The following is a 22,744-nucleotide window of genomic DNA, read 5'->3' as shown; positions in this document are numbered from 1 at the left end:
TTTCTAAAAACCTTATTGGTATCTATAAAGGTCTTTTCAAGAAGGGAGAAACTGACTGGTTCATAGAAAAATAAAGGAACTGACTATATACCAAATACCATTAAATGTACAAATTAAACACAAAAAACCCTGAAAAAATATTTGATAAGATTACTGAGCTTGAAAGAAGTAAAGTGCTCCTGTAATTATAGTAGGTAAAAAACTTCAGTCAGCACTGTATTTTTTCAAGTTGACAGTGTCCCTTTAAACCATAGGCTTTTCACTTCACACTTATGACATAAGCTGTTATAATATCTTGGGAAAAGTTCTTGTTGATCTGACCATAAACTATCCCTGTGATTGGATATAATTACTTTTTCATGTTTTCGTAAAGAAAATGATGTGCAAAGGAAAGATATTAGTGTTTTTATAAGAATTTATCTAAAAAAAAAAAATCATGGAAGCAGCAAGTCAAAACAAGAACATATTTGGGACCCACCAGCTTCTGCTGAGGCTTTTTAAAAACTTGCTTGTCAGGTACAATATAGTCTCTCTCGTAAAAAGCATGAAGTAGCAGGAACTCATTACGCTCCGATCGCCCACCCATCATTGTCCTTGACTATGAGGGAAAAAAAACAGAAGAATTCAAAACAAACTAGAGAAAGCAAAATACTGATGCACAAAAATGAATTAAGACAGATTTCAATCAGATACCGTCTTCTCACATATGCTTGTTTTTTTTTTTTTTTAAACAAGGTAAATATCCATTTTCAGGTTTATGTAATTTTGTTTGTGGGGATTTTGCACCATATGTAAACAAGTCTACCAAATGATTCAACCATCTGTCCATTTTCACCTAAAATACTTTCGTAGTACAAACTCTCTAATGTCAGAGGAAAAAAATCCCATGGAGGTCATCTGAATTTGAATGTACTCCAACTAATAGTTTTCATTTCTTTGAAGGACAAAGGATGCACACTCTTCACTGTGCATAGTTAAGGAATTTACAAGCACTGATTTAGACTAGGCATTAATCATACCAAACACAGAAAGCACAAGGCAATAGTTGCTTTTTAGGTGAAGGGAAAGAAAACAAATTACCATAACATTCCCAGAGATGTTTGTAATCTGCAGCGCTAGCGGAAGAACATTCAGCTCACACATGATTTGCAGAATGAATCTGGCATCTGTCCAGGTGTTCTCCAGCATGTACAGTAAGTGAGACGAATCACTGGGAAGAGAGAGAGGGAGAACGGCAAGTTTAAACCTAAAACATGTTGGTATGAATTTTGCAGAAGAGTAGGCCTAAATTCTGTATCATGGCTCTAAGATCTCTGCAGTGTACCTGTGCCAAATTATGAAGCAAACTCATTTAGTGGCAAATAGTAATTCAAGATTAGTAGACTAAACAATGTACCTAAAGTAACATTTTCACAATGTATCTCTATTTGAATGAAGTAAGCCATGATCAGCAGCACTGTTCTGAGAAACAGTGTTTGGAAAATACTTTTTAAGATGAAAAACACTAAGTATTAGTACTCTGCTATATAGACAAACTAAATAAAATTAAATGCTGCTCCATTCCCCAACACAGAACTTAATAAAAAAAAAACTGAGCATTATACCTGTACATATTTCTTATCTCTTCTGGTGGAATTGTTACCCTCTCGGTTTTCAAAATCTGATGGACCAATTCAGATAAATGGTAGCTCTTGCAGCGAATTAATTCCTTTGCTGAAATTTCCACATCACAGATCATCCGACCACAGGCTGCATTCCTTTCAGCAAAGCCGCCTCGACCCTTATCCATGCAAAAAACAAAAAACAAACAAAAAAAAAGAAACACCACATACTCAAATATATGCATACGTGGCTTCATCCAAAGGCCACTCAAGGCAGTTGGAATCTTCCATTTAAATCAGTGGACCTTGGATCAGGTCCTAAAGGAATTTTAGATATATTTTAGCAAAGCCTGTGGATATGAAGGACTGGGCACATGACTCCCTTTAAAAGCTAAGACCCAATCCTGAAAACCCCTATGCATGTGCTTAATTTTGTTATTATGTAGCCCCATTGAAATTTTACAACTCTCAGTAACAAAATTAAGCACATGCAAAAGGGTTTGCAGGATCAGGGAACTAAGAATGAATGTCTGGCATGGAATCTGAATTTTTTTTTTTTTTTTTTTTGCATGCTAACAAGCAGTTTAGTATTTGACAGCACAAAAAGTCATAAAAATGACAGGGGAGGAGAACAAAAACACGTTGGTGGGGAAAGACAGGGAACGAAGTGGACACAAAAAAGTATCAGCAGAGTGTGGTGAAGGGAAGAAGAAAGAGAGAAGATAAACAAAAATGAATGTTTAACTTGTAAAGTGGAATTTTTGCTATCAATTTAATTACCGGTAAATATTTTAATCGTCTTTATAGCTAATAAAAGACAAAAATAAGTCCTCCCCTTAAAAAAAACTTCAATTGTCTTTTTCCTACCTTTCAAAGAGAATGTCTATGTAGAAGGAGGACATTCCTTATAAAAAAAGAGAAATTAAAGCACTGAAGTGTTTTGTGGTTGTGATAAAAAAAGAAAAAAGAATAGGCCAAAAAAAAAAAAAAAAACTATGCAAGAGGGAGGTGCTGTAGTTAAGTATTCAGAATGTCATGTTCTCAGAATAAGAAAGTAATAAAACTAGTGAAATATAATTTAACTACTCTCTATGGGATGATTCACCAGTCAATCCAAGCCACATTTTCCCCTCATTATACAGTTGCACTAGACAAAAAGACAAAGACATCTTTTCTCTATTACAGTTATTAATCTGTCATTACCACCATCTAGTTGAGAAATGTAAACTAATTTTGCCTAACTTGAAAATTAGTTTAGCTTATTACTGTAATAAAATAGTCATACAAACATTCATTATGTCTGAACTGGGATGCAAGAAATCCAACATGACCAACAGTCAAAATACATCAGAGAGGCATTCAAAATACATTAGCTAAATTAATTCATTTTAATCACATGCAACATAAAAGAACTTAAGAGAGACTTAAGCAATCTTTTACCCCAAGCTTTGGCATGATGGACCTCCTCAGTCGACCTATCTTGGACCAGTGAGGGACTTTGCTCACATTAATTCTCTGCAGCAGCACTTCCAGATCAAAACCATAAATATTATGACCCTTGCCACAAAAAGAAAGCAACAGAAAAAGGTTATAACAAATGCAAATTAAAGGACTTACTTTCATGTGTTTAGAATTCCTTTGCCCTTTATATTTTTTTTAATCTAATTGATGGCATCAAGATGGCATACCTCTTATTGGAAGCCCTTACTTCTAAGAGAATTTATTCATCAGCAGTACTCATTAGTCCTGACATTAACAACACTGCTCAGCAGAATACTGAAATAAACTTTGTTTCATTATAATTGGCTCACAGTTCATACAGGTTCTTTCAATTTCATTCTCATGCCTCACAGCTAGTGACAGATCTCAATTTAAATTCTCTATTTAACCACATGTGAAGACATATTTAAGTAATTCCTTCTCCCTCCACTCATAAAACCCTCCAACTACTGATGTAAAGTTATATATTCATGGTATCCTAGTAATACCATATTCAATGTATCATGTTACATAAAGGCAGAGTTCTGACATATTTAAATCAAACACTGCTAAACAATATCTTTTAATCTAGTACCATCTGGAAAGTTCAGATATGTAAGAAAAACATAACTATTTGTTCCCTGAAGGTACTAGTCCCAATCCTCAGCTGAAACCAGAAAGAACACAGCACAACTCAGGAAATGGGAGTGCACAAGTATTTTTAAAGACACCTTTCTGCTCCCCTGAAGAAGGGTCATTGTGCCCCAGGCTCATTGTGCACCAGGCTGAAATCAAAGGGAACTGCAGGTGCTTAGCTCTGAAAAATCAGGCCACTCAGTTACCTAACTTGCGGTATTCAAAATTTTCAAGTGTTAATCTCAGCATTTTCACTGACAGTCTTTCCACAACAATTATAAAACTACTACAGAGGTACATGGATATTTGTTGCCAGCCATTATTAATTTTGCCAGCACTGCTCACTTCAGTAATTTGGTTATCCCTCCATCCTATTTCTTCATTATTATTTTTTGTTAATTTTTTTATAAACTCAGCTCTGTGTTATTCAAAAAGAGTTTCAAAAACAATTTAAGGCTACTCAGTAAAGTACACTCACTAATAATTTAAAATATCCTAACCATTTAAAAGGAAATGAATCATTAAAGTAAAAATAAATCTCACATTTCCCATATAAAGCATTTATCAAGTACAAAGAAAGGCTTATTTTGCCACAAAATAAACTTAATTGACCAATGGATTTTTTAAAAATATATTTTGTCTTGATTTTGGTATCAAACTATCCAAATGACATTAACAGAAGTTACATGTGTATTTGGACAGATGATGAATAGACCCATAAGTATCAATATTCCACCTTCTCTGGTAAACCCAAAAGCTTTTTTTTAAATTAAGGAAGGTCGTTATGTTTTCAATAACATTTAAAGGGATATGGGCTACAACATACTCCTGAAGAGCAATTCAATATCATATGTGTAAGTATGTACACTTGCTCTATTTTATAACCATTAAAGCAAGTTAAATCATGAGGCAGAGTGAAATAAATGTAAAAGCTTTAAGGGCACAAAGAAACCAAGAGTTAAGTTAACATCTGCCCAGTCAACATATTTCTTAGTTTATATCTATTAAAGTCAAGTTAATAGTTACTCACCACAATAATATCTGGGTCAATTTTGTGAACCTTCGCAAGGAAAAATCCCAGTAACGTTCTCTCTGTTGCAGCAATCTCTACGTTAGAATTCTAAGAGGAGCAAGAGGGAGTACCTGGTTTCAATGACCCAATAAATACTTAACGTTTAAAATGAAAAACCCTCTCCCTCACTCATGAGTTACAAGACTACAATAAACACTGCAGACTTTTTTCCTTCATAATTGAAGGCTTCTTGTTCTCATGCACATGGCTACAGAAAGCTTTTCTCACATACCCTTTTCTGTTTTGCCTTTGGGTGCAAGTGTTTCAAGAATCTTGCTAGGAGTCAGGAACAGCGAGACAGTGCTACATATGATATACATAATGTTTGCCCACAGGCTTAATATCACACACAAAAAAAGAGTAGGTTACATTTTTGTTCTGCCAAACTTTTTAGTGGCTCTTTAAAAATGAAAAGAGGATTTTTTTAAAGAAATTTTGATGGACTTTACTGCACATGAAAATGAGAATCTTTTTGGCCTGAGGGCCACATCCGATTTCCAAAATTGTATGGAGGACAAGTTAGGGGAAGCTGTGCCTCCCCAAACAGCCAGACGTGACCCAGCCCCCGCCCCTATCCAACCCCCCCCCCCCCCACACACACACACACACACACACTTCCCCCGCCACCACCCCATCCAACCCCCTCTTTCCTTCCTGACTGCCCCCCCAGGACTCCTGCCCCCATTCAATCCCCGTTCCCCGCCCTCTGACCGTCCCAACCCCTATCCACACCCCCGCCCCCTGACCACCACCCTGAACCCCCCTGCCCTCAATCCAACCCCCCCCGCTCCCTGCCCCCTTACCGTGCTGCCTGGAGCACCGGTGGCTGGCGGCGCTACAGCCGCACCACACCGCCTGGCTGGACAGCCGGACACGCCACCCGGCTGGACAGAGCACTGGGTCAGGCCCGGGCCCTGCAGCTGCACTGCCCCAGGAGCTCGCAGCTCCACCGCCCAGAGCACTGCACCAGTGGCGCAGTGAGCTGAGTCTGCGGGGGAGGGAGAACAGCAGGGGAGGGGCCGGGCAGGAGCTTAGGGGGCCAGGCAGGAATGTTCTGCGGGCTGGATGTGGCCCGAGGGCTGTAGTTTGCCCACCTCTGGTCTAACACAATCAGCTTGAAATAAGTATAACAAAATAAAATACAATGTAAAACTGCCCCACAAAGCTCTGCCAATGTACCTCAAATCTTACCTGTAACGTTCTTCCTGAACCTTTTGAACTGCCAACTGTGCCAATTTATATGACAGTTTTGTAACATAAGTAGTGACAGATCAGCAGGTATGTTTTCAAAGAGGATGTAAAGTAAAGATTTGAATGTACATTTTCAGAGACAAAAGCTAGCGCTCTAAACTGCTCCATCCAAATCTCTTCTCCCACAATTCAAAGGCAGTATCTCAGAAGGCATTCTATTCTGAATGCTAAGAAAATAAGTTACCTTGCTTTTAATGATTTCTTTGAAGTCATAAGGGAAAATACAATCATTTGGTTTGGAAATAACTGCAAAAGAAATTATAAGTGGTTTGGTCTCATTTGAGCATATGGTATGAAAAACAATGTCATTTGTTAGAAGTTATTTTTTTTGTAAGACTATCTTTTTAATTTAAGAGTCTTCGGATCCAATGGGTCTGGACGAAATGCCGCCTTATCTTATTAGGTAGTAACAGTGTGCTTGGCACTGTACAAGATACAAAATGAAGTCAAGTCCACACCAAGACTCAACAACTGAATTAAAATGAACCTATCTACTATAAAACTAAATTCAAGAGTTTAAACTTGATTAAAAAGACAGTTTTCTGGGCTGGAAATTGAAAACTCACTAAACCAGAACAGATAAGCAGAAGACAAGCTAATCTAACATCTTGCTTTTAACAGGGACTTCTTTTAAAAAAAAAAAAAATAAAAGTCTCAGCTACATTTAAAGAAATGTAAACTCTTGCCATGGCTTTTGAGTTAAAATTACATAAATTTTATGTTTTTCAGAGTAGCATTTAGTTTAAAAGAAATTAACAATAAATAAATCCAATAAAAGTAAAACTATTAGAAGTAGGGTTGACAGAATTAGATTTTTTAATAATTGACAGATCAGTTTATTTGTAAGCATTTTTTTCTATTTTTATTTATTTAAATGTTCACAGATGTGGCAAATTATGGGGGGGGGAAAACAGGAAAAAAGAGGAGGGGCAGGCAAAATGATTTAACAACAGTAGATGTTGAGATTCAAAAAGTTAAAGCTCTGTAACTGTTAAAACAAATTGTCAACATCCCATGTTAAAATATACAAATTAATATCCATAAATCATACTCTAGTAAGTTCCCAAGCAGTATTTTTCTTACTTTGCCTATCTGTAAATTTTGATCATCATCGATGGAAATATTTTTTCATCATTTGTGTGAGTGGTGAAATTGATATTTATCAACGTTTACCAATAAAAATCTAATCCTTTCAAGCCCAAACCCTAATTATATGTCATTAGCCGTTCTCAAACTGTGCCAGGGGAGCACTTACAGTTCACATTCTAGCTCCTCTATGGGCCTCCAAAACTCTACATGGCTATCAGTTGGGATCTGAGGCATTCTGGGTTGATAAGCGAGTTGACCACACCCACATGCTCAGCTGTGCATCTTTTAAATTTTCATATTTCTTAATTTCATATTACTGCCTTGAGATCTCAGCTCAGCCTTTTAAAAAGAAGTTCAACTGAAGCTATTGCTGGCCTGCTTCTAGCTGAACTTTTACTTTCAAAGACTGAACTGTATTTAAATTAAATAATAAAAAAAAATTTTTTTTTAAAGCAACAAGTGGGAGGAGAAAGAGGACAGAAAGAGAGGCAGAGGATGTTTGGAGGGAGGTTACTTTGCCTTCATAGACAAACCCTAAGATTTCTACCAAGTAAATGTCATAGCAACTAAGTTTAAAAATATGGAGGAAACTGTGGGATAGTGAATAAAATCCAAGCACCTCACCTAATTAGCTCTCTCCCCACCACCACTCAGGCATCATACCATTACTGCTGACAGACTGTGGGGAAAGGACTGTTCACACAGAAATTCTTGCTTGCACCTCTCTCCAATAAACATTTTAAAAATAGATATTAAAAAGGGAGTCAAGTGAAGTTATTGAAGCAAATATTTAAAATTGCTCTACCCATAACTTGGTCCAATTACTCACCACAGAAGTGTGTCTGGAAAGGAGGCTGAGGAGGTGCTTTATCCAAACAAAATCTTTGATGGACTAGAGCTGCAACAGCCATGACCTACACCAAGAAATGAGAAATACTATGATAATAAACTATGATAATATGCATCTGCATATTTACATCAGGTTAACAGTATCAAATTGCCTCTATCCCTCCACTTGCTTTTGAACAGTCTTCTCCAATTATTCCTCCTTTTTAAAAAAAGGCAATTGCCTACTTTAAGTGAATTTCAGCTGCAAATTGCTGACGTTTTCAGCATTGTTTACTGATCTTAAGTAGCACAAGCTACCGGTCACGAAATACTATTACTGGATTTTGATATCAAATACAGAACCGGGTGGAGAGAGGCAACCCCGCTTCATGAAGGATTTTGGTATTTCAAGATCGAGTTTTGTTCCGATTTGGAACAAAACTCCAAAATTTTGACGTTTTCTGCAAATAGGAAATGAAGCACCAAGGAGTGGGGGACGGAACCTGTGGTCCCCAACCCTGGGACACTCTGATAGGAGGACTGCCTGGAACCCTGGGGTGCCAAAGAGGCACAAGCGCTCAGCTCGTTGAGGAGCCAGAAGCCTGGAAAAAGCAGGCTCTTCAGCAAGCCACTAGACCAGCTGCTGAGGATATACCTATCTCCTAGAACTGGAAGGGACCTTGAAAGGTCATTGAGTCCAGCCGCTGCCTTCACTAGCAGGACCAAGTCCTGAGTTTTGCCCCAGATCCCTAAGTGGCCCCCTCAAGGATTGAACTCACAACCCTGGGTTTAGCAGGCCAATGCTCAAACCACTGAGCTATCCCTCCCCCCGCAGGATGCAGGCAGATGAGCTGGCAGATTCCGTTGGAACCTGCTCTCCGCAGAATGTTTCAGTTTTGGTGAATTGGCCAAACTCTGACAAAAAACGTTTTGCTGGAATGCTTCTGACCAGCTTTAATAAAAGAGTTTGTTGGAAACAACTGTCTGTATAAATAATCTGCGACACTACATATATTCCATACTGGTATCTTGTACTACAAGCTAGTAGGTCAGTATTAGCTTTAGGTTTTTTGGAACTTTATTCTGGTTCGTGCAAGTTTTAGAAAGTTAACACAGTGAGGCCAACTTGTTAGCATGTTTAAAATATACAGTTTAAAGCATTTAATTACAGTGGGTAGTCTAAAGCAGTGGTGGGCAACCTGTGGTCCGCGGACCGCACACGGCCCGTCATGGTAATCCGCTGGCAGCCCGCGAGACAGTGTTTAAATTGACCATCCGCAGGCACGTCCACCCGCAGCTCCCAGTGGCCGCGGTTCACCATTCCCAGCCAATGGCAGCGGCAGGAAGCAGCGCGGGCCGCAGGAACATGCTGGACGCCGGTTCCCGCAGCTCCCATTGGCTGGGAACAGCAAACCACTGCCAGTGGGAGCTGCAGGCGACTGTGCCCGCGGACAGTCAATGTAAACACACTCTCGCGGACCGCCAGTGGCTTCCCCTGATGGGCCACATGCGGCCTGCGGGCCACAGGTTGCCCACCACTGGTCTAAAATCTACTGCTGTGGCTTTCTATCTTGATGAATAAAAAGTGGCAGCAGCATAATAGCTAGTATGCGAGTTCAAATCGGTTTCCCAATCTGCTATAAAAATTTGTTTATCAGAGGTAATCCTTTATTTTAATCAGAATACATAACGCGTAAAAGCCACATTACTGGGTATATATAATCCGTTGTGTGTTTCTTTAAAAGAAAAGGATTTATTTAGTCTACTATAACCAAAGATTGCATTTTGGGGTGTTTTCCGTAAAACAACAAAATTTTAATATACAAACTGAGACCCTGATCTTGTAATGAGCTCTGAGCAGATGGATACATCAGCCCACAGTGGGGTTCAACTGCACAGATCTCATTGCAGAATCAGATCCACAGAATCAGGTCTATTGCAGACATCACAATCAAGGCTTTTTGGCTGGTGAAGTTCTTCCAGTTACTAATTCTTACTTAGCATATGCCATACAAAAAAATCAAACTCATCACCAACGCTGATCATTTACCTCATGCTGGTGAGTCTTCACATTCTGAATTGTCCTCATGCTGAGAGACATGATCACAAGGGGAGGAGGAGGAAGATCTCTAACTACATTCACCAAGTCAGGTTTCAGTGCCGTTGCCTCCACCTTACACCAACTGACTGAATGACTCAAGGGCTCTGTGGAAACAAATGAGCCACTTAAAAGAATGATAAGGTCATCATAAGGGGTGGGGAAATGGCTACCTTACAATAACTGGTTCTCCAAGTTGTTTTGTCCATGCGAATCCCTCTAAGTACGCTTGTGAGATGAAAATCATCCAATAGCAGCGTCTGTTTGTGCCCTGCATGTCCTTGTGTCCCTTAACCAAGGGCAGAGAAGCCGTAACCATCAGTCAGTTCCCGTGCTCATTCAGAATCTCCATTTAAGGGAGATTTTGAAAAACCAGGGAAGAAGGGTAGGTTGTAGGATCCACACCAACAAAACATCCTGAAAAAACACAGTTACTTACTTTATAGTAACTGTTTTTAATTCTTTGAACATTTGTCCATGTGGATACCACCTCAGGGTGCCGCTTGCCAGTCACCTAATCTGGAAGGTCGGATTGAGGAGTCCACACTACCTCTATCTACTTTAATACTGCCCTCCCAAATTTGACATCTGATCTTGCAGCCAGGTCAAGGGCATAATGTTTAACAAAAGTGAGGGGACTATTTCAAATGGCTGCCTTGCAGTTCTGAGATAATGGGGATACTTCCTTGTCTGCTAAAGCCTGAGCTCTAGTCAAATGACCTGTGGTATTTAGAGGAAAAGGAACATCAGCCATAGGACAGAAGAATGAAATACACTAGGTGATCCATTTAAATATTCTCTGGGGGGAAAAAGGCATGTCCTCTGGAACCACTACTTATAACAACAAAAAAGGCAGGGGCATTGTTTATAATGGGCTTTGTCCTAGTCAGGTAGCATAGCAAGACCCTCAATACAGCTAAAATATGAAGTTTCTTCTCCTCTGGGTAAGGGTGTGGTTTTGGAAAGAAAAAAAGAGGGAGATTAATAAATTCATTTAAATGAAAGTCTGAAACGAGTTTGGGAATAAATTTAGGATGGCTTCTCAGCACCATCTTATCTTCGTGGAATGCTGTGCAAGGAGGGTTGGCCATGAGACTTTGGAGTTCACTGACCCTTCTGTCTGGCGTAGTGGGGATGATAAAAAGCTGTCTTGAGAGTACGGTGGTATAGTGTATTCAGAAGAGGGTTCAAAGGGAGGCCTCAAAGGACATTATGATGATCCCATTCAGGAGGTGGCTCCATAAATCAGTGGGAAGCAACCCTTAAAAATCTGGATGCAGTAGTGTAGGAAAAAACTAACATGACTCAGGGTGGGTGGCATGCCAGAATTGCTGCAAGGTGGGACTGTAATTGAACTGAATGAGAATCCAGAAAAATGTAGATGGATGATATAATCAAGGATCCTGGTAAAAGGGACCTCCAACGGATCAAGGTTGTGCTGGGCTGCCCAAAAAGAAAATCTTTTCACCTCCGAGGAGTAGATTTTTCATTACTCACTAGGGACTCCTGCTTCACCATAGGATTTCTCGTACGTAGAACAAACAGTCTCTGTCAGTGGCACTTAACCAGCCAACATCCAAGCTGTCAAGTGCAACAATTTCAAGTCCGGGTTCAATGTGACCTTTGTTCGGTGACATTATTTCTGAACTGTTTGGAATTGCTATTGGAGGCTGAGTTGACATTTGGAAGTGACCCATTAGCCAAAAATGCCTCAGCCAACAAGGAACTATCAGGATCTGCTGCATTCGGACTTTCCATATAATCCTGGATATTAGAGAGATGGAGACTTTGATTCTGCCATATGAGAAAGGTGTCTTGCATGAATCCTGGGCTCTGACCCCCTTTGAAACAAAGAAGACTGGGCACTTTGGGAGTGTCTACACTGCAGCTGGGAGCAAGTCCCAGCCCAGGTAGAGAGAGACTCATGCAAGCAGGGCATGGGCTATCATGCTAAAAATAGTAGTGTGGACATTGCAGCTCATACTCTCAAACCCACCCAACCACCCAGGCTTAAGACCTTGAGCTGCAAGCCTAAGCACCAACAGCCACACTGCTATTTTTAGGGCACTAACTTGAGCCCCACTACTGAGAGTCTGTCCACCCGGGCTAGGAGTGTGGACATACGCTTTGTGTTCTCTTGGATGGGGACCAAGCTTAAAATGGGATTTCCCCACTGCTGAAATATTGGTCTGAGGGGGGAGCTCTTCTGAGGCCATTCATGACAGGTGATAGATTGTCTGCTGAGAAAATCTGCTAAATTGTTGTTGGCTCTCGGAAGATGAAGAGCAATTGTCCATTATACCATGTCCATAATCTGATTGCTTCTTGGCACAAGGACAAAGGATGGGCACCTCCCTGCTGGTTTACATCATACATCATAAATGGATCTGTACAGTGAAATTCTTTAAAGCCAGGAGCAATGTTTTGCAAGCTAATCTGATTGCTTGGAGTTCTAGGACATTTATGAGGAGACTCATCTCCTTCTGGGACCATATCCCATGTACCTGAAGATGGTCCAGGTGAGCACCTCAACCAGTTCCTAAGAAGTGTGTAATCAATGCCTTTGTAGGTGAGGGGCCCCTTTTTGAAGATTCTGAGCATCTGTCCATGAATTTAGAAATCATCAAATACATGAGCTACAACTTCAACAAATACGTCCATTTGATGTTCCACAGGTTGCTACAGGACTGGCTGAGAATGGATGCAACAGACATAGGTGATGGCTAGCGGCATCACATAAGTGAAAGCTGATGCAGCCATACAGTTGGAGGCAGGTTCTTACTGTGAGTGATTGATTTATCTTAATATTGGAAAAGACTGTCTAGATAAACAGAAGCTTCTCTTCTGGAAAGCATGCCTTTGCCGATTTGTACTCTATTGTCTGCAACGGGCTGAGTGATGATTTGTTGTAGTTTGTGATAAGGTCCAGCTCTCTAAACAGGTGAAGGACAAAGTTCAGAGTTGTAGCAACATTCTGATGGTACCTCCCACCAATCAGCCAATCATCTAGATATGGATAGACAAATGCCTTGTTTCCTTAAAAAGTGAGCTAAATATTTTGGGAGGACGCTCAGTGCTGTACAGAGGCTGAACAGCAGTACCTTGTATTGATAACGATTGGACCCTCCTGTGAATTGCAGATATATCCTATGGGCTGGTTGGATTGCAATATGGAATCATGTGTCTTGAAGGTAGACAGCCACAACACATTCTTAAGCCTGCAAGCAAAGGATGATGGAGGCTGACATTACCATTCTGAATCTCAGGAATTTGTTCAGTTCTCTCAAGCTGAGGATAGGACAAAGACCCCATTTTTTCTTCACAGTAAGGAAACATCAGGCATCTTTTTTTTAAAATTCCACCTCCTCCATGCCTCCGAGGAGAAGCAGGGAGGCCGCTAATTCTTTCAGTTGATTTTCAGAAGAAGGGTCACCGCAGCTGGATGGGGGAGAGGAGGCACAGACTGGAATTGCATAGCGTACCTATAGAAGAGGACTTCTAGTGCCCATTTATTTTTGGCTATTCCAGTCCAAACATGACAAAATAGGAAAAGATGGCATCCAAAGATAGGGTTCAGGGATGGTTCTAGTCTGGCTAGGTTATGACTCTTAACCTTTATGTCAAACATGCTGTTTCAATGAAGTCACAGTGGCTGGTGACTGCAGCAGGTGGCCTCCTTTGAGTACACATGGGTTTCATCCTCAGAGGATCAGGAGGCCATTGTTGAGAATAGGTGGACTCAGACTTGAAATCTCTGGGTATTTATACCATGGCTCTGATATGCAAGTTGTTCAGATGTCAATGTGGCTTTGGAGTCTTTCAAGGAATGCAAGACTTCATCTGTTCAACTGCAAAATAAGTCTGCCCTCTCAAAGGGCAATTCCTTTAAGGTGTTATGTATCTCCTTTGTGATGCCTGACACTTCAAGCCATAAAGCCTCTCCACTGTAGCTGCCATAAGCCACAGATCAAGCTGCAGTATCAAAAACATCCATAGCCACTTGTAGAGATGATTTTGCCACCAGTTGCCATTCAAAGATTACAGCCTTTAATTCGTCCTTAGCTTCTGGAGGAAGCTTGTTCACAGAGGAAGATAACCTGGTCCCAGGCCAAAAAGTCATACTTAGTGAACAATGCTTAGCAATTGCTATGAGTAGTTGGAGCAAAGTGCAGGAGTAAGCTTTCCTTCAAATGAGATCAAGCTTTCTGGAGACTTATCTTCAGAAGTAGCATGTGGTAGGCCAGGCTGCCTAGCTTTCTCCTATGCCACAGGGACTACCAAAGACACCGGGGTCAGAGGTATACAGAATGGTTTGAAAGCCCCTCTATGAAACTTAATATCTTTTTTTCCCCCCCCACTTGCTTTGCAGTTGGGCGAGGATATCAGGGCCCTGATATCTTTAGCTGGCTCCAAAATGCCTTCATTTATAGGCCTTGCTAAACTGCCCAAAAGAGGAGGAAAGCAAATAATTGATGGGCCTTTTCCACAATCACTGATGTCTCAATCTCCAAGGTATCAACAATTCAAGATAGCAGCTCTTGAAAAGTTCTGAAATCATCTGGAGCTGGTATGGGGGCAAAAGAGCCTTTTCAGGACATGATGAGGATGGGTCTGTGGGAGAAGTTGAAGGGCACCGGACCAGTGGTTCAGGACCTAACTCCTCTTTATCCACTCCCATCCCTGAGAACTTCCGTGGGAGGTCTTGAAACTGAGGCCACCGGAGAATGAGACCTACATCTGTGCAACAATCAGGAAGGAGACCCACTTCTAAAAGCACCCTAGTAAGCCTAAATAGGCATAGTGGAAAGTTGTATGCCTATGGTTAATCAGGTTAGTTAGGATACAGTGAGCTGGCCCCTGCCAACTGGTGGGTAAGCTGGGGCTCTGAAATGAGGGATTCTGGTCTGGAGGAATGAATCATCTCCTGATCTTGGAGAGTGATGAGGTGAAGGCTCCCAGCAGCACTGGACGGGGAAGAAAGTATGGTCAGGAAAAGGTCTCCTCTATCTGCAGTGCTGATCTCTCAGGCAAGGTCTGTACCAGGAGCTTAGACATTTGAATCAGTGCCAGATGATGCACACTCAGTAGAAAAAATGGTATGGAAAAAGAGAACTTCCATCACCAATAATGCAATAACCAGAACAACAGTTAGTTCCTCAGTTGACAGTGTCAGTATTTCAGTTTTTGGTTTAAAGGAATCTGTATCAGATGTAGGGACCAGAGAAGCCTCAGAGCCCTTCAGTGCCAAGAAGAAAGCTGAATCAGTGTCACTTGCCCCTTTAGTACGAGAAGACTTCACTCTCCTCCAAAGAACTGAGTGTAAAGGAAATAGCTCTCCTTGAGGCCTCTCAACTTTTCCTTTCTCAAGGAAGTAAGATCAGTACCAGGAACCATGTTTGATCCAATGCTCTGATCTACCTTACCTCAGTGTGGAAGAGGCAGTACTTATCTTTGTTGCTGGAGCAGCTAACAGTGCTGAGCTTGTCTTTGGCTACCATGTCTTTATGGCCAGTCGGTCCCAGATTTGACTTCTTATGGATACCAGCCTTTGCCGTTGCATCCTGGATGTCATAGGAGCACACAGACTAAGAGGTGGAAAGTCCCATCTTGGAGCTCCATGCCCATTCTTGTGGGTCTGAAATGCCCCTCACAGGCTGCTCTATAAGACACAATTTTAGCCTCTCTCGATTTTCTTGTTCTGGAGAAGGGACAACTGGCAGATGGAGCATCAATTAGGCAGAAGGTTCTCACCAAGACAAAAACAAACTGTCTGGACGGGGAATAAGCCAATCACAAGATGGGCAGGATTTGAAACTGCTATTTTAAGTGGTTGTGGCACAAAGTGCGGAGAGAAAATAAGGTTTTTTTTTTAAATAAAGTATAAACGTAAAGAAAAAATTAAAGAAAATGGGGGAGATATTTAAGGAATTAACCCTAATAAGCTAGATAAGGATAGATTTGGAGAATGGACTAAGGGGCAGCAGGCAGAATGCCTGGTTCCATCTCACTGCCACAGCTGGTAAGAGGGAACTAAGAGATGGTTGCAGCTGCTCTGCCCTTTATGCCCTAGGGTTGCTGGGAGCATGAAGACATGGAGGGAGCAGGCATGGCTCCAGAGACACTAATATTCAAAGATTCTGAATGTATATGAGGTGCACTTGCACACAGAGAGGGATCCCCATAGACAAACACTCAAACAATGACCGAAGTTGAAAGCACACGGGGTGTTTCCAACCATGTCATTTTGTGTAAACTATTGATGGAGTAATTTGTACTGGGTATTATCCAGAAACAGTTCCAGAAGTCAGAGTAAAGGTAAAATTAAACACTTATGATCAAACACTATCTTTAAGCCAAGCATGGCGAGTGCCTAAATTCCTGTAACATTTTACACTGTGGCATTACTGGAGCTAAACTGACACTCAGAACCATTTAGAAATTCGGTCACAGAATCAAATCAAGTTTTTCTTTCCCACTCCTCTTTAAGGGGGTATCACAAGAAGCCCAGTCACCTTACTACTGTGGTGCCGTTGCCCACGGGCTATACCTTTTTGTATAAAAAATGACATTCTGAAGGATCAAATCCCAAAGAGCACAAAACAGAGAGTACAGAATTGGGGGGGAAAGGGGTGAAGGAAGCGAAGGAGGCAATCAGCTCAAGAGCGGTCAACATTGAAATCAGACCAAACAGGCAAACCTTGCTTGCCTCTCAGAATAAACGGCTTTCTAATAGGTCCTGTTTACGAAATCTAAAAACATCACTTCTCAGAATACTGCCCTCAAGGACTTCTAATCTAAAAGATTTGACAAGATAGAACTGTACTGATCAACTCATCTACCATCCCCTTCCAAATTTATTTTTCAGCAATCTATTAAGTATTTGACATGCAAATCCTCATACGTGGATTTTTTATTTCCAGCCAGCTTGGTCCTTTGATCTTCCTACTCATCAAGAGAAGTTCCAGGCTAGAAGTGTTCGTTCCAAATACATGAGAAAATGTCTCTCCTTTCAGATCTTGAGGAAGCCGGGGGAATTCAGCCTGACATAATCAAAAGAAAGGGATAAGTCATTGTATTTAAAAAAAAAAAAAAAAAAAAAAGGCATGTCAACATATTATGCTCAAGCAGCAGTATAAACAAACTAAACCATATCTGAAATGTGCCAGTTTCACAGGAGTGAAACTCCGTCTCATCAGAATGATACTACTTGGGTTGCTATAATACAGACTATTGTTTTAACAAAACTCTACATAAGTAGGTTTTGATTAATTCCATTTTTACCAGTAAATATCTGCAAACATCTATTTCACCAAACTTACACAAACCAATGAAAAGGTATTCCCATCAATAATAACTGAAATGTACAGAAATGCAAAGAAAGAAAAATGCTGCTTGAGAACTTAAGAGTCAGAATCCACTGAATTTTGAATTAGGCTTGTTACAAACTAGTGAATGAAAAGTAAAAACAGGTATGATTTGTTGATTTAAAGATATTTACTCTGTATATTTTGACATATGATGTTGACAATTTGTGTTTTCATGATTTATAAAGCTTAACTTTTTGAAACTCAATGTCTACTGTAATTAAAAAAAATTGTCTGGCCTCCTCTTTAATTTTCCCCAACTGTGAAAATTTAAATAGGAAAAAAAAAGAAAAAAATGCTTAAAAATAAACCCACGTTATCTGTGGAAATTATAAAAAAAATAAAAATGGAAATCTGCAAGCCTACACATAAGCCAGGAAATTGATCCAAAAAGGTACACGCCAAAATCTGTGTGCACATGGGGAACAAGAGTGTGTTGGTATCAGCCATGACCCACATAACGCAACATTTTTAATATAGAAACTGCTTAAATAAATACTGCAAGTTAATTATATTGTTTTATGCATCTGACAGCTTTCCAGCTACATCCACTGTTTGCAGACCGATAAGATTAGAATGCTCCTGAAGTGCCAAAGCAGCATTTTGGGCAGCTAACATGCATTTACTTTACCCTTCAGATATGACCTTAATCCCTGCAACGTGGCTGAACGCATTAAGATGGTGCCTGTAATGTCCCCAGATCAGCAATTAACAAAAGATATTTAGAAGGGAATACTGTCAATTTGAAACCTAGTCAATTTTTTTTAAATGATTAAAATTAGTTGTTACTATCCCTGTCCCAGAGTCCTGCTGGGAACTTGTGTCTCTGTTACTGTATTTCCCTCATTTCTAAAGAAAGTTTCTCTTGCCCTGGAGCCTCATAAAAGACCAATACAAATAGGACATTTGTGTATAGGAAGTTTCACTATCACAAGGCACTTAAGCATATGCCTGATTTTAGGCTGAGAACAGTCTCACCTGGGTGTTTAAAGTTACACACATTTAAATACATTGTTTAACTGAGGCCAAAGGGCACAAAAGTAAACAAAAAAATAAAAAAGAAAGCCCGACTAATCAGGAATAAATACCTCCATAATAAATACCTCCATCATTAACATTGATGAATGAGATTTTTGTTTTAATTTCTTCGTGTTTCATTTTTTGGGGAGTGCAGCTAACACCGAGATAAATAGAAAGCTTTAGTAGATCTAGGATATACTGATTTAAAATGTTTTAATTTGCTATTCACTTTCAGTTTCATTGTAATTAACTAGCTACAGCAGGGACTGGCCAGCACATCAATGATATAAGGAAAACAAACCAACAAAAAACACTAGTTAAATAAGCTCCAAAAGACAAATTTTAAAAATAAAAAGCAACTAGTTTACATGTTGCAAAGTGGGTGTAGCCATAAGTTAAGGACAAAATTCTGTTATTATATGTACTTATGTAAATAAGATTAAGTTCAATAGAACTATTCCAGTGATGTGGCCTCTCATCAGATTAGTTTTACTCACCGAGTACCTAACTTCTAGGTAGTCAGACTTTGCTGGAACATCCGGGATCTCAAAAGCATAATTCTTTTCAACTTTCTATGCAAAATAAAAACATTTTAAATACTATGTATTAGGTGCTAAGATTTTTTTTTAAATATCAGTATACTGAACATTCATTCTTTCCAATAAGAGAAAAAAAGGAATAAAAACCAAACGTGATGCAAATGCTCATTCATCTGATCTCATTACTCTCCTTACAGCAGCTATAAAGCTTAGCCTCCCTTTGCTATTGGACAAGTAGGTCTCTAACATCATGTTCATAAGTTACTAGCGATGCAAAAGCAGGCTCCAACCACACTTAGTCCGTGTCCACACTGCACTTTTATCGTTAAAAAACTTTTGTCACTCAGGGGTGGGGGGGGGGGGGAAATACCCCTAAACTACAAAAGTTTTAATGACGAAAAGCACCGATGTAGACAAAGCCGACGAAGCTACTGTCCCTCATCGGGAGTGGTTTTATTTTGTCATCAGGAGAGCTCTCTCCTGGCGACAAAGAGTGGCTACACTGCCTGCCTTACAACGGCACGGCTATAGTGGCACAGCTGCGCCATTGTAAGCTGCACAGTATAGACACAGCCTTACTGTTCAGAACTATGTTAAAATTTCCTGGAGACTAAGGATTCCGGATTTGCGTGGCTATCCTGTGCTATTGCACCAGCTGGAGAACAGCACATTGCACCCATTATGCAAACAGATGGTGAAGAGTCACTTGTGGCGTGCGTTATTTGTATTGCCATAGGTCCTACTGGCCCTAGTCATAGACCAGGACTCCACTACTGTCTTGTCTTTTTTAAACATATAGGTTCAAACCACTTCTTGTGGATTTAACCTGACTATGGAGTAAAAGAGAGCATGTAAGCCTCTGTTCATAACTACAGTGAAGTGTAAAGAGCCGTAAAAATGCTATCTGCCCATTAAGTGTTCTTTCAGAAATTAGACACGGAGGAGCAATGATTGGCTGTTAAGTTTCAAAACTTCCTTGATTGAAGTTATCTTCCCTTTGTTCCAATATAAATCATCAGGTCGTGGATTACATGTAGTTCTATCGAGCGGGTCACATCAGCTTGGTATGTAGCAATATTTTCACTTAAGTATTTTCAATCATTTTGTAAGGAGAGGTTTTTGAGCAACGCTGCTGCAAAAGTGCAAGCCCTGCCAGCTATCAACTGAAATTTACAGGATTCTGGTCAGTTTCACCGCTGCTCTTCAAAGAATCTTGTCAGTTTTGCTACTGCTAATCACATCAATTTCAGTCAGCAGCTGTTGGGGTGTCCAAGAGCATATTTTGTTTCAGAAATATCATGTGTAGTGTTTTCAAAAATGAAACTTATGGAATTTCCAGTTTCTGGGAAATATCAATTTTTACTCTGAACTGGAACAAAACCAAATTTTCCCACAAACCAGAAATCCACATAGCCACTGTAGCTATGCACTCTGCACATGAAAACAAAGCAGATTAATTTTATAGCAAGTTGACTTCAGATGCCAATGCCTTTTTCAAAATAAATTGATTATAATGGAGGAAATAATTAATGAAAACATCTTCCAAATATTTCAAAAATAGCCCTGTTAATGGATGAACTGAATATATACATTAAAGCTACAGGACAAAATTTTAGAGCCAATCGTTTTTTTTTAAAAAGTAAGTAATTGTTTAAGCCTACTGGCTTTGGAGAAGCTAATTTACAATTTTAAAATCGACTTCAAGGAAAGCTGTATTTGTGTCTTAGGGCCTGATCCTGCAGCTCCCATTGAAATCAAAGGCAACTTGAGGGAGGAGAATTTCAAAGAATTGGCAAACTAGAAAGCAAGCCTTTTACTACTGTAGTTTTGTTTATTGAAAGATAAAGAACAGGCCAAGCATGTTTTAATACTGAAGTATTAATGCCTCAATAAAAGGCATGTTCTTTAAAAAAAAGTTCATATGATATGCAGTTTTGTGATTAAAGGTATTAAATTTTTCCCATCCTTTTTTGGCAATGCAGGAACTATGATTAGCTAAAGTATGCTTATGTAGTGTTCAAAGCTTTATAGGAGACCATTCCCCCTAGCCTTCCCCATCTAGCTAGTCTTAATATACAGAGAAAAGTCAATTCAGACCTGGTAGCAAATTCCCATCTGAACAGTACGATACAACATTTGTTTGTCCTCTCTCTCAGATCAGTATTTGGTCTTCACACAGAAGGCCTTTGTTTGATATCTTGCTATGCAATGAATAAAGCTATCATCATCATCATATTGAAATACAGGCCTGTCTATCTGACAAGACTTGTACTGGGGTAACTGCAACACCCAGTGTAGACACACTGCACCTATATAAAAGAGGGTTTTGCACTGTGGCTTACCCCACTTTCAACATCTATAATCTCTACCTGCAGTTGTATCTTTATTTTAATCTTTGTTATCTCTTCCTGTATCATCTTTTAACTGTCACTCTGCACATGTACAAGTTTTTTTTGTTTTGTTTTTTTTTATATAAAGTTCTTCTGATCCTTCAGCACCTTTTCAAAGGACAATCCAAAGCATATGCTTTCAAGTCATTGTTACTGAAGCCCTCTTCATTAAACTTTAGTTATTTTCTCAACTTCAGGGTTCTTCAGATTTCTCTTCCTGAGCAGTGAGCTAGCATATCCCTGCTTTACACCCAATCTTAAAACTACCCACCTACATCTCCCATTTACAAGTACAAGTACATTATAATAAGAACATACAAGTAGAAACAGTGAAAAAAATTCAAAGGTAAACTTGTCAGAATTATTTTGATCATAAGAAAATCTGAAACAGATGAAATATGTGTTGCTGGAATGTGCCAAAGAAGCATGCAATCTGTCCACTATTGAAGGCTGAAAATATTGCACTAGATTACATATTGCTGCACAGATGTATGATATTTATTGGGTGAACTTGCTATTTAGGAGGCATTTGGGAAGCACTTGCATTTCCATCATGCTTTAGAACATTTAGAGTTGTCCATCAATATTTTGATTTTCCCCTCATTTTACACACCTGTGTTTTTATTCATTCTTCCTCTGTTTTCCTCTGCCTTTCAAACCTCTTGTCAAACATTTTACACAAGGGTTTAATGACAGCACTGATCACTAAACCAAGAAAATCAAAACTAATCCCAAAGTTATACTGTAATTCTTTGTGAACTCTCAACTTGATACTCCAAGAAAGTAGGAAGAGAGTCATCTGAGCACTTAATTGAAGAAACATGATGCTAGTGTTGTACTCATCTTCATCCAAGTCTGGACTGCAAAGAGACACTTGCATTTTATCCACACATATTAAAGAGGGAAAAGGAAAAGAAAAGTTAATGGGTGCTTGTGAAGTGATTGAATAAGCTTCCTCACACAGCTCTAGCAATGCACTTCAGTCCAAATTTGTGATGCCCTTGCTAGAACAATTTCTGCATATTTTGCTTTGCAGAACTGTACCTTTATGAACAGATTCCTCGGACACCTATTCTCTATCCCACATCGTGTCTGCCTCTATTTTCCAATAGAGCAACCTTTTCCGCTTCACCATTCTCTTAACTGCTTGTGGAGTGGCCCAAATACGTAGTGGAGTCACAGATGTCAAGCACAACTAGGGATCCAATGAACAGTTTAAATCTCAAGATGGCATCCTAATTCCCACAAAAAGGGAACGTTATCTGTCTTATTAATGGTTTACAGTACAGTAGTGTCTAGAAGGTCCAGCCAAGATCAGGACCCCCTAATGTGCTAGGCATTGTACAGTCATAAAGAACAGTTCCTGCCCCCAGAGAG

At 39.8% G+C, this 22,744-nt stretch overlaps 1 protein-coding gene across 1 annotated transcript in view; it reads right to left on the bottom strand.

Annotated features, from left to right (window-relative positions):
- LOC113406259 (DNA polymerase alpha catalytic subunit-like) overlaps nucleotides 1-22,744 on the bottom strand; it is a 350,159-nt gene that overhangs the window by 284,567 nt on the left and 42,848 nt on the right. The window contains exons 13-22 of the mRNA XM_026649907.1: nucleotides 18,936-19,010; nucleotides 16,956-17,094; nucleotides 10,007-10,161; nucleotides 7,958-8,042; nucleotides 6,224-6,285; nucleotides 4,747-4,836; nucleotides 3,042-3,158; nucleotides 1,605-1,780; nucleotides 1,081-1,210; nucleotides 479-598 (exon numbers count right to left, since the gene is read on the bottom strand). Of these exons, the coding sequence (XP_026505692.1) occupies nucleotides 479-598; nucleotides 1,081-1,210; nucleotides 1,605-1,780; nucleotides 3,042-3,158; nucleotides 4,747-4,836; nucleotides 6,224-6,285; nucleotides 7,958-8,042; nucleotides 10,007-10,161; nucleotides 16,956-17,094; nucleotides 18,936-19,010 (1,149 nt within the window). The remainder of the gene's footprint in view (nucleotides 1-478; nucleotides 599-1,080; nucleotides 1,211-1,604; nucleotides 1,781-3,041; nucleotides 3,159-4,746; nucleotides 4,837-6,223; nucleotides 6,286-7,957; nucleotides 8,043-10,006; nucleotides 10,162-16,955; nucleotides 17,095-18,935; nucleotides 19,011-22,744) is intronic.

Source organism: Terrapene carolina, unplaced genomic scaffold (assembly GCF_002925995.2).
Source record: "Terrapene carolina triunguis isolate 2854851 unplaced genomic scaffold, T_m_triunguis-2.0 Scaffold23, whole genome shotgun sequence".
NCBI lineage: Eukaryota > Metazoa > Chordata > Testudines > Emydidae > Terrapene > Terrapene triunguis.
This window is presented reverse-complemented; position numbering and strand designations above follow the sequence as displayed.